At 41.6% G+C, this 12,435-nt stretch overlaps 1 protein-coding gene across 3 annotated transcripts in view; it reads right to left on the bottom strand.

Moving 5' to 3' along the window:
• The window catches only part of ADPRS (ADP-ribosylserine hydrolase), a 120,091-nt gene that overhangs the window by 32,204 nt on the left and 75,452 nt on the right, over positions 1-12,435 (bottom strand). For all 3 annotated transcript variants that reach the window (XM_077295827.1, XM_077295825.1, XM_077295826.1), the window contains exon 2: positions 4,712-4,808. In XM_077295827.1, coding sequence (XP_077151942.1) covers positions 4,712-4,800 — 89 coding nt within the window. In that variant the 5' untranslated portion in view covers positions 4,801-4,808. The remainder of the gene's footprint in view (positions 1-4,711; positions 4,809-12,435) is intronic.

Below are 12,435 nucleotides of genomic sequence, written 5' to 3'. Positions count from 1 at the left end.
TGTGCTTTGGATCATTGTCATGTTGAAAGACCCAGCCACGTTTCATCTTCAATGCCCTTGCTGATGGAAGGAGGTTTGCACTCAAAATCTCACGATACATGGCCCCATTCATTCCTTCATGTACCCGGATCAGTCGTCCTGGCCCCTTTGCAGAGAAACAGCCCCAAAGCATGATGTTTCCACCACCATGCTTTACAGTAGGTATGGTGTTTGATGGATGCAACTCAGTATTCTTTTTCCTCCAAACACGACAAGTTGTGTTTCTACCAAACAGTTCCAGTTTGGTTTCATCAGACCATAGGACATTCTCCCAAAACTCCTCTGGATCATCCAAATGCTCTCTAGCAAACTTCAGACGGGCCCGGACATGTACTGGCTTAAGCAGTGGGACACGTCTGGCACTGCAGGATCTGAGTCCATGGTGGCGTAGTGTGTTACTTATGGTAGGCCTTGTTACATTGGTCCCAGCTCTCTGCAGTTCATTCACTAGGTCCCCCCGCGTGGTTCTTGGATTTTTGCTCACCGTTCTTGTGATCATTCTGACCCCACGGGGTGGGATTTTGCGTGGAGCCCCAGATCGAGGGAGATTATCAGTGGTCTTGAATGTCTTCCATTTTCTAATTATTGCTCCCACTGTTGATTTCTTCACTCCAAGCTGGTTGGCTATTGCAGATTCAGTCTTCCCAGCCTGGTGCAGGGCTACAATTTTGTTTCTGGTGTCCTTTGACAGCTCTTTGGTCTTCACCATAGTGGAGTTTGGAGTCAGACTGTTTGAGGGTGTGCACAGGTGTATTTTTATACTGATAACAAGTTTAAACAGGTGCCATTACTACAGGTAATGAGTGGAGGAAAGAGGAGACTCTTAAAGAAGAAGTTACAGGTCTGTGAGAGCCAGAAATCTTGATTGTTTGTTTCTGACCAAATACTTATTTTCCACCATAATATGCAAATAAAATGATAAAAAAACAGACAATGTGATTTTCTGGATTTTTTTTTTCTCAGTTTGTCTCCCATAGTTTAGGTCTACCTATGATGTAAATTACAGACGCCTCTCATCTTTTTAAGTGGTGGAACTTGCACTATTGCTGACTGACTAAATACTTTTTTGTATGTATGTATGTATGTATGTATGTATGTATGTATGTATGTATGTATGTATGTATGTATGTATGTATGTATGTATGTATGTATGTATGTATGTATGTATATATATATATATATATACACACACACACACACACAGTCATGGCCAAAAGTATTCACACCCCAGCAGTTCTGTCAGATAATTCTCAGTTTCTTCCTGAAAATGATTGCAAACACAAATTCTTTGGTATTATCTTCATTTAATTTGTCTTAAATAAAAAAAAAACACAAAAGAGAATGAAGCAAAAAGCAAAATATTGATCATTTCACACAAAACTCCAAAAATGGGCCAGACAAAAGTATTGGCACCCTCAGCCTAATACTTGGTTGCACAACCTTTAGCCAAAATAACTGCGACCAACCGCTTCCGGTAACCATCAATGAGTTTCTTACAATGCTCTGCTGGAATTTTAGACCATTCTTCTTTGGCAAACTGCTCCAAGTCCCTGGTATTTGAAGGGTGCCTTCTCCAAACTGCCATTTTTAGATCTCTCCACAGGTGTTCTATGGGATTCAGGTCTGGACTCATTGCTGGCCACCTTAGAAGTCTCCAGTGCTTTCTCTCAAACCATTTTCTAGTGTTTTTTGGAGTGTGTTTTGGGTCATTGTCCTGCTGGAAGACCCATGACCTCTGAGGGAGAAACAACTTTCTCACCCTGGGCCCTACATTATGCTGCAAAGTTTGTTGGTAGTCTTCAGACTTCATAATGCCATGCACACGGTCAAGCAGTACAGTGCCAGAGGCAGCAAACCAACCCAAAAACATCAGGAAACCTCCGCCATGTTTGTCTGTAGGGACCGTGTTCTTTTCTTTGAATGCCTCTTTTTTCTCCTGTAAACTCAATGTTGATGCCTTTGCCCAAAAAGATCTACTTTTGTCTCATCTGACCAGAGAACATTCTTCCAAAACGTTTTAGGCTTTTTCAGGTAAGTTTTGGCAAACTCCAGCCTGGCTTTTTTATGTCTCGGGGTAAGAAGTGGGGTCTTCCTGGGTCTCCTACCATACAGTCCCTTTTCATTCAGACGCCGACGGATAGTACGGGTTGACACTGTTGTACCCTCGGACTGCAGGGCAGCTTGAACTTGTTTGGATGTTAGTCGAGGTTCTTTATCCAACATCCGCACAATCTTGCATTGAAATCTCTTGTCAATTTTTCTTTTCCGTCCACATCTAGGGAGGTTAGTCACAGTGCCATGGGCTTTAAACTTCTTGATGACACTGCGCACGGTAGACACAGGAACATTCAGGTCTTTGGAGATGGACTTGTAGCCTTGAGATTGCTCATGCTTCCTCACAATTTGGTTTCTCAAGTCCTCAAACAGTTCTTTGGTCTTCTTTCTTTTCTCCATGCTCAATGTGGTACACACGAGGACACAGGACAGAGGTTGAGTCAACTTTAATCCATGTCAACTGGCTGCAAGTGTGATTTAGTTATTGCCAACACCTGTTAGGTGCCACAGGTAAGTTACAGGTGCTGTTAATTACACAAATTAGAGAAGCATCACATGATTTTTCGAACAGTGCCAATACTTTTGTCCACCCCCTCTTTTATGTTTGGTGTGGAATTATATCCAATTTGGCTTTAGGACAATTCTTTTTGTGTTTTTTTTCATTTAAGACAAATTAAATGAAGATAATACCAAAGAATTTGTGTTCGCAATCATTTTCAGAAAGAAACTGAGAATTATCTGGACAGAATTGCAGGGGTGTGAATACTTTTGGCCATGACTGTATAATAAAAAAAAAAATATCACTGTATTTATATTTAATTCAGCGCGAGGTAGCACAAAAGCCATTGATTCAAATGCCGGCTTTTGCCATCTCCTTCACAAACCCGACAGGATATGAGACATACAGTAAATTTTTTACTTTTTTCTTTTTTACAGAACAAGGGTCTTCAGGTGGATTAAGAGAAAAATAAAATATTAAGACACCGTGTCTTTATTTCATTAAAGTACTTTGTAATAATATGTGTGTGTTTTATTAACCATTTCGTACTATTGGATTAATAATGGATAGGTGTAAATTGACGCCTCTCCATTATTAACCTGGCTTAATGTCACCTTACAATAGCAAGGTGACATTAACCCTTCATTACCCCATATCCCACCGCTACACGGGAGTGGGAAGAGAGAGACTAAGTGCCAGAATAGACGGATCTTCCAGATGTGCCTTTTCTGGGGTGGCTGGGGGCAGATGTTTTTAGCCGGGGGGGCCCAATAACCATGGACCCTCTCTAGGCTATTAATATCTGCTCTCAGTCACTGGCTTTACTACTCTGGCAGAGAAAATTGCGCGGGAGCCCACGCCAATTTTTTCCGCGATTTAACCCTTTAGTTTTCAAGCTACAGCACCCAAATTTTGCACATACACACTACTAACATTAATAGTGTGGAATATGCAAAAAAAAAAAAAAAAAAAGGGATACGAGATGGTTTACTGTATGTAAACCATGTCTCATATCATGTCGGGTTTGTGAAGGAGAGAGGAAAAGCCGGCAATTGAATTACCGGCTTTTCTATAGAACACCACTGCGTATTTCTCGCAAGTCACACTGCTGGTCCGTGTGTAATCCGTATTTTTCTCGCCCCCATAGACTTTCATTGGCGTATTTTTTGCGCAATACGCTGACAAACGCAGTATGCTGCGATTTTCTACAGCCGTACAATACCGTATATTACGGATGTGTAATATACGGCTGATAGGAGCAGCCCCATAGAGATTCATTGGGCCGTGTGTAATGCGTATTTTACGGACGTATTTTCTGCACTCATAAGTCCGTAAAACTCGCTAGTGTGACGCCGGCCGTAGGTTTTGTCTGTGTAATGGCCAGTGTGAACATGCTCCATGCTATTTTGCATGCATACCAACTTATACTCCAGCTCATTTTTATTTTGTTAAATGAATGTATATTAGCAAGTTTGATGTATGCCTACACATTTGTTAAGACTACTTACTCATGAGTAAAAACTGACCAACCACCTTAAAGAGGACTTTACACCAATGGTCGCATGATAAAATGGGATAAAATGGCAGAAGATCTGAACAAAACGTATTTTTTATTTTATTGTTTCTCATCTCCATTGGAGAGAGACATTAGCTTGCAAGGTTTATATGCCAATATCCACTATACAAAAGGGTGTTTGCTTTTACCTACGCATGATGTTGCCCAATCAAAAGGTGCAGGAAGCAAGATCTGTGTAACCTGGTTAGATGCATTCTTACCATATTACACAGCAAAAGTCGGTTCTGACCGTCTCTGGGGGTAATTTCTTTTTTTTCCCTCTGTATGATGCCTCCTGCTTATGATTGGTCAAAGCAATGCAGGAGAAAAAGTAAACGCCCCCAGAGAAGATTCTGTTAACACACCCTTGTTTACAGTTGACATTGGCACATAAATTGAGCATGGAAAAAAAATAAATAAATAAAAAAAATGGTGAAAGGTCCTATTTAAGCTTTTAATACAAAAGAACTCTGCTAAAACCCAGTTTGATTTCAGACGTTTAACTGCACATACAAATGAAATGTCCACTTCACAAAGTAATTTTTATAAAATAGCAAATGTACCTTTCAGCGAGATCTTTTTCATCAAATGGAGGCTTCTCCAGCAATGATTGTACCACAGATCTTGCCATCGCTGTGTCATCTGTGTACATCAGCGATTCTGAGAGGAAAGAGAAGGAAAAAAAGTGGGTATTTTTGCTGTGGAAAGGTAGTACAAATCCATGTAATCGGCACATGACTATAAGTAAAGTTTACAATCTAGTATTACTTAAAACTTGAACTGCTGAAAAACAGGTGAAAAAAATACAAGAATGTTTAAAGAGAGCCTGTCACCAGAATAAAATGAAATTAACCTGCAGATATGGGGTTAATAGCGTTATTGTCCAGCACGCACACTCTGTAGGAGAATGCTGCCGGCACTAATGCTGAGCTGCTGTCACTGGTGACAGCCACCTCTGTATACTCAGAGCGGTGACTGAACACGCACGCTGCTGCCCTCTGACCGAAATTGGGACATTGAGGGGGAATAAAGTTCATTTTCTCCTCGCAGCTACTAATTTGCAGATTAACCCTATATTGCAGGTTAATGGCATTTTTTGTGGTGAAGATACCTAATTGAATTAATAGGTGCGAAAATGCTGGTGAAATTTTGCAGCATCAAAAACACACCAAACACGGTGTGCAGACAGGGATCAGTGTCTCTGCTGGATGACAGGCTGTATGGTCGCATCATGCAACCCGCCATCTAGATGTAGGAGAGCTAGAACCATCGTGGGACAAATGGATCATCTTCTCTGCGGAAAGGTGAGGAATATGGTTTGTTAATTTAGTGCTCTTGCAGGATAGAATGGCATCACTCAAATGGACAATGTCGTAAGTATGGTTTAATTAAAATTTATTAAAGGAGTCTGGGTCATTCTTTTAACCCGTTCATGACCCGGGTTTTTTTGGTTTTTCGCTCCCCTCCTTCCCAGAGCCATAACTTTTTTATTTTTCTGTCAATATGGCCATGTGAGGGCTTATTTTTTGCAAGACAAGTTGTACTTTTGAACGACATCATTTGTTTTAGCATGTCATGTACTAGAAAACGTGAAAAAAATTCCAAGTGTGGTGAAATTACAAAAGAAAAAAAAAAGTGCAATCCCACACTTTGGGGGGCTTTTTTTTTTTGCTAGGTTCACTAAATGCCAAAACTGACCAGCCATTATGATTCTCCAGGTCATTATGAGTTCATAGACGCCAAACATGGCTAGGTTCTTTTTTATATAAGTGGTAAAAAAAAAAAAATTCTAAACTTTACTAAAAAACAAAACAAAAATCAATTGCACAATTTTCCGATACCCGTAGCATCTCCATTTTTCGTGATCTGGGGTTGGGTGAGGGCTTATTTTTTGTGTGCCAAGCCGACATTTTTAATTATACCATTTTGGTGAAGATTCGTTATTTTGATCGCCCGTTATTGCGTTTTAGTAAAATGTTGCGGCGACCAAAAAAATAAAAATAAAAAACTTAATCCTGGCGTTTCTAATTTTTTTCTCGCTACACCGTTTAGCGATTAAGTTAATCCTTTTTTTTTTTTAATGATAGATCGGGTGATTCTGAACGCGGCGATACCAAATGTGTGTATATTTGATTTTTTTATTGTCTTATTTTGAATGGGGCGAAAGTGGGGTGATTTAGGGTCATAGTCATAGTTATTAAGGTTGAAGGAAGACTAAGTCCATCTAGTTCAACCCATAGCCTAACCTAACATGCCCTAACACGTTGATCCAGAGGAAGGCAAAAAAAAAAACCCCATGTGGCCAATAGTAAGCTCCACTTTGGGGGAAAAAAATCCTTCCCGACTCCACATAAGGCAATCAGACTAGTTCCCTGGATCAACGCCCTATCAAGGAATCTAGTATGTATACCCTGTAACATTATACTTTTCCAGAAAGATATCCAGTCCCCTCTTAAATTTTAGTAATGAATCACTCATTACAACATCATATGGCAGAGAGTTCCATAGTCTCACTGCTCTTACAGTAAAGAATCCGCGTCTGTTATTATGCTTAAACCTTCTTTCCTCCAGACGTAGAGGATGCCCCCTTGTCCCGGTCTCAGGTCTATGATTAAAAAGATCATCAGAAAGGTCTTTGTACTGTCCCCTCATATATTTATACATTAAAATAAGATCACCCCTTAGCCTTCGTTTTTCCAAACTAAATAGCCCCAAGTGTAATAACCTATCTTGGTATTGCAGACCCCCAGTCCTCTAATAACCTTGGTCGCTCTTCTCTGCACCCGCTCTAGTTCAGCTACGTCTTTCTTATACACCGGCGACCAGAACTGTTATACATTTTTTTTTTATATTTCTTAAAACTTTTTTTTATTTTTTTATTTTTAACTTTTACCATGCTTCAATAGCCTCCATGGGAGGCTCGAGGCTGGCATAGCCTGATCGGCTCTGCTGCATAGGAGCGAAGCTCAGATCGCTCCTATGTAGTAGAATTGCTGCATTGCTATGAGCTCCGACCACAGGGTGGCGCTCACAGCAATCTGGCAAAAACCATAGAGGTCTTCAATAGACCACTGGTTGTCATGCCAACGCATCGCTGATGGGGGTCAGCGATGCACGCATTTCCAGCACGATGGCCGGAAGTGCAAGTTAAATGCCGCTGTCGGCGGCATTTAACTAGTTAATAGTGGGTGAATCGCGATTCCACCCGCCGCTATTGCGGGCACATGTCAGCTGTACAAAATAGCTGACATGCCCCGGCTTTGATGCAGGCTCAAAGCAGGGGATCTGACCTCGGACGTACAATCCTGTCCGAGATCAGAAAGGGGTTAATTAAAGGACTTTATTCTGGGTGTGTGTGTGTGTGTGTGTGTGTGTGTGTGTGTGTGTGTGTGTGTGTGTGTGTGTGTGTGTGTGTGTGTGTGTGTGTATACAATATGACTATGGAGTTACTAATGGGGGCGTCTTATTGAAGCCTCTCCATTACTAACCTCTGGGCTTGATGTCAACAGACAATACAAAGGTGACCAACCCTGTTAACTCACTTGCCACCGCCATCAGGGCAAATGGAAAGAGCAAGGCCAAGTGCCAGTGTCTGCCTAGCCTTTGCTAGTTAATTAGGGGGACCATAGTTTTTTTTGTTTTGTTTTTTTTTTTTTGGGGGGGGGGGGGCATTTAAATAGCCAGTAAAAGTTAAGCTGATATTAATGGCCTGGAAAGCCCCATGGGTATTACCCCCTTCCTAGGTTATAAACATCTGTCCCCAGTCGTCTGCTTTCTCTCTGCTGGTTATGAAAATTATGTGGGAGCAAAAAAATAAATTTGCACCAAAATTGCAACAAAGACCACACCAAAACATGCACTTTTTTCCTGTCAAGAAATCAGGTTTTACTGCAGAAAAAAATGCCGCAAAAACACCCAGTGTTAACTTAAACCTTATTCTGTACATGCAAGACCAAACAAGTCAGGTGCTTCTTTCAGTTTAGTTTACATTTTGTTAGCTGAGTAAATATGCAAATGAAATCCTTAGATTCTTCCGAATGTGTGCTGATCTGCTGTTCCCCCGGGTGGCCATTTCAGTGTGATTTAGCCATGATATGCTCTGTACACCTTCTCCATGCAGTAGATACTGTTGCTGGTAACAGTTGATAATGGTGGTGCCGGGAACCCCACAAATCCTATTTTGATGACACCTTGTGGATAGGTTATCAATAGAATAGTAGCTAATAGAATAGTAGCTAAAAACTCATTAAAGGGACTCTGTCACCTGAATTTGGAGGGAACAATTTTCAGTCATATGGGCGGGGTTTTCGGGTGTTTGATTCACCCTTTCCTTACCCGCTGGCTGCAATATTGGATTGAAGTTCATTCTCTGTCCTCCGTGGTACATGCCTGCACAAGGCAATCTTGCCTTACGCAGGCGTGTACTATGGAGGACAGAGAATGAACTTCAATCCAATATTGCAGCCAGCATGCAGCCAGCGGGTAAGGAAAGGGTGAATCAAACACCCGAAAACCCCACCCCTATGGCTGAAAATTGTTCCCTCCAAATTCAGGTGACAGAGTCCCTTTAAGGGTATGTGCACACGATCTGGAGTTACTGCAGGTTTGATGCTGCATACTTATGCAGCATCAAGCCCACAGCACCCATGTTACAGCATAGTGGATGGGATTTCAAGAAATCCCATGTCCACTATGCATCCAGACGCCCGTGGAGACGGAAATGCAGCGCATCTCTCCAGACCACAGCATATCAATTTCTCTTGTGGAAACGCTAGTCTCTGCAAGAGAAGTTACCTCCATAGAATGTATTGGACACTGTGAATCCGCACGGTTCAGTGACACATGCGAACATGCGATGCGTCCAAAGCGCTGCCACTTCCGGATCGTGGGTACCCAGCCTTAAAGTTAACCTATCATAAGGATTATGCCAAGTAAGCTACAGACACTGTCAGTTGGTGTTGTTACAATGATTAACCCCTTAACCAGCAGTCGGCGTTCATAGCAAGCAAGCATTTCTGATGAAGCCCTGCTGTGTGTAGCACATGCGATCAGATCGCAACTTCTAATCTTGCATGGAGACTATTGAAGCAAGTGAAAAGTTTAAAAAAAAAAAAAATAAGTTTTTTGGTTTTCTTTTAGATTTAAAAAGTTTAAAATTACCCCCAATTCACCCCATTCAAAATAAAAAACATATTTGGTATTGCCACGTTCAAAATCGCCTGATCTTCCAAGGACATGAGAAAAATTAATCTGATCTGTAAACGGCGTAACAAGAAAAAAAGTCAAAATACCAGAATTACATTTTTTGGTCATCACAACATTGCATCAAAATGCAATAACAGGCGATCAAAAGATTGTATCCACATCAAAATGTATCCACAACAAAATGGTATTAAAAAAAAAAAAAGTCAGCTCAGTACGCAAAAAATAAGCCCTCACCCAACCCCAGATACCGAAAAATAGGGACGCTCTCAAAAAATGACGCAATTTTTTTACCACTTAAAGTACCCATACGTTTGACATCTATACACACATACACTAAGTGTTTAGACCACTCCCCATTTGCCCAGTTAAAAAAAAAAAAAAAAAGTTGAAAGGGTTTTCCAGTTTTGGGAAACTCCATCCTTGGCTGCAGACTGCTTTATATACAGTGCCTTGCGAGTATTCGGCCCCCTTGAACTTTTTCACCTTTTCCCACATATCATGCTTCAAGCAAAGATAAAAAAAGTAAATTTTTGTGAAGAATCAACAACAAGTGGAACACAATTGTGAAGTTGAACGAAATTTATTGGTTATTTTTAATGTTTGTGGAAATTCAAAAACTGAAAAGTGGGGCGTGCAATATTATTTGGCCCCTTTACTTTCAGTGCAGCAAACTCACTCCAGAAGTTTATTGTGGATCTCTGAATGATCCAATGTTGTCCTAAATGCCTAATAGTGATAAATATAATCCAACTGTGTGTAATCAAGTCTCCGTATAAATGCACCTGCTCTGAGTCTCAGGGTTCTGTTTGAGGCTATGTTCACACGGTGCGTTTTTTGGTGCGGATCCGGAGCGGAATTTCAGCTGCGGATCCGCATCCGTTTTCCATGTAGGTTACAGTACAATGTAACCCAATGGAAAACAAAATCCGCTGTGCCGACGATCCTTTTTTCCCCAGGAAAATCCGCGCGGATTTGCCTGCGGAAAAAAGAAGTACCATGTCAATTCTTTCTCCGGATTCCGCTGCGGGTTTCCAGCAGCACCAATAGGAAACTGCATTTGGAAACCCGCAGTGGAATCCGCAGAAGAAAAAGGATCAAAATCCGCAGCTAAAATCAGCGCTGAATTTTAGCTGCGGTTTTTCAAAACAGGACAGGAAAAAAAACTGATGAAAAAACTGAACGTGTGAACGTAGCCTGAAGGACAGAGAGCATCATGAAGACCAAGGAACACAACAGGTAGGTCCGCGATACCGTTATGGAGAAGTTTAAAGCCGGATTTGGATAAAAAAAAAAGGATTTCCAAAACTTTAAAATATCCCAAGGAGCACTGTGCAAGCAATCGTATTGAAATGGAAGGAGTATCATACCACTGCAAATCTACCAAGACCCGGCCGTCCCTCTAAACACTTTCATCTCAAACAAGACTGATCAGAGATGCAGCCAAGAGGCCCATGATCACTCTGGATGAACTGCAGAGATCTACAGCTGAGGTGGGACAGTCTGTCCATAGGACAACAATCAGTCTTAGGCCGGCATCACACTGGCGAGTTTTACGGACGTAAGAGCGCAGAAACTACGTCCGTAAAACTCGCATAACATACGGCACAATTATTCTCAATGGGGCTGCTCCTATCAGCCGTATATTACGGTTCAGTATTATACGGCTTTCTACGGCCGTACAAAATCGCAGCATGCTGCGTTTGTCAGCGTATTGCGCAAAAAAATCGCCAATGAAAGTCTATGGGGCGAGAAAAATACGGATTCCACACGGACCAGCAGTGTGACTTGCGAGAAATACGCAGCGGTGTTAGTGAAAAGTCGGTAATTCAATTGCCGGCTTTTCATTTCTCCTTCCCCAACCCGACAGGATATGAGACATGGTTTACATACAGTAAACCATCTCATATCCCTTTTTTTTTGCATATTCCACACTACTAATGTTAGTAGTGTGTATGTGCAAAATTTCAGCGCTGTAGCTGCTAAAATAAAGGGTTAAATGGCGGAAAAAATTGGCGTGGGCTCCCGTGCAATTTTCTCCGCCTGAGTGGTAAAGCCAGTGACTGACGGCAGATATTAATAGCCAGGAGAGGGTCCATGGTTATTGGCCCCCCGTGGCTAAAAACATCTGCCCCCAGCCACCCCAGAAAAGGCACATTTGGAAGATGTGCCTATTCTGGCACTTGGCCACTCTCTTCCCACTCCCTGTAGCGGTGGGATATGGGGTAATGAAGGGTTAATGCCACCTTGCTATTGTAAGGGGACATTAAGCCAGATTAATAATGGAGAGGCGTCAATTATGACACCTATCCATTATTAATCCAATTGTCTGAAAGGGTTAAAAAACACACACACACACACACACGATTTAAAAGTATTTTAATGAAATAAACACAGCGGTTGTTTTAATAATTTATTGCTCTCTCAATCCATTTCCAGGCCCTCGCTTGGCAAAATAATAAACGCACAAGATACATACCTTCTGATGTCCTATCACATCCAATGAGGTAATCCATCTGAAGGGGTTAACTAATATTACAGGCACGAGCTGCGATAAACCACTCGCTCGTGCCTGTAATCCCCGGGTGCTGAAAGGAAAGCTGGATCTGTACTTACATTCAGTCGCGGTGATGCGCCCCTGCTGGATGTTCTCATGAACTGCAGCCTGGGAACTTTTTCCCACGCTCCAGGTCATATGAGGACATCCACCAGGGGGCGCATCACCGCGACTGAAGGAAATGTAGGTCAATGACCTACATTTCCTTCATTCGTCGGGGAATTACAAGCACACCGCTGTATTAGTAAGGCTCCTGCCTGTAAAATATTTTAACCCCTTCAGATGGATTACTTCGTGGGACGTGACGGTTCAGCTGAGGGTATGTATCTTCTGCGTTTATTATTTTGCCAAGCGAGGGCCTGGAAATGGATTGAGAGAGCAATAAATTATTAAAACAACCGCTGTGTTTATTTCATTAAAATACTTTTAAATCGTGTGTGTGTGTGTTTTTTAACCCTTTCAGACAATTGGATTAATAATGGATAGGTGTCATAATTGACGCCTCTCCATTATTAATCTGGCTTAATG

Source organism: Ranitomeya variabilis, chromosome 3 (assembly GCF_051348905.1).
Source record: "Ranitomeya variabilis isolate aRanVar5 chromosome 3, aRanVar5.hap1, whole genome shotgun sequence".
Lineage (NCBI taxonomy): Eukaryota > Metazoa > Chordata > Amphibia > Anura > Dendrobatidae > Ranitomeya > Ranitomeya variabilis.
Note: the sequence above shows the minus strand (reverse complement) of the source record. Positions and strands in the feature narration are given on the sequence as shown.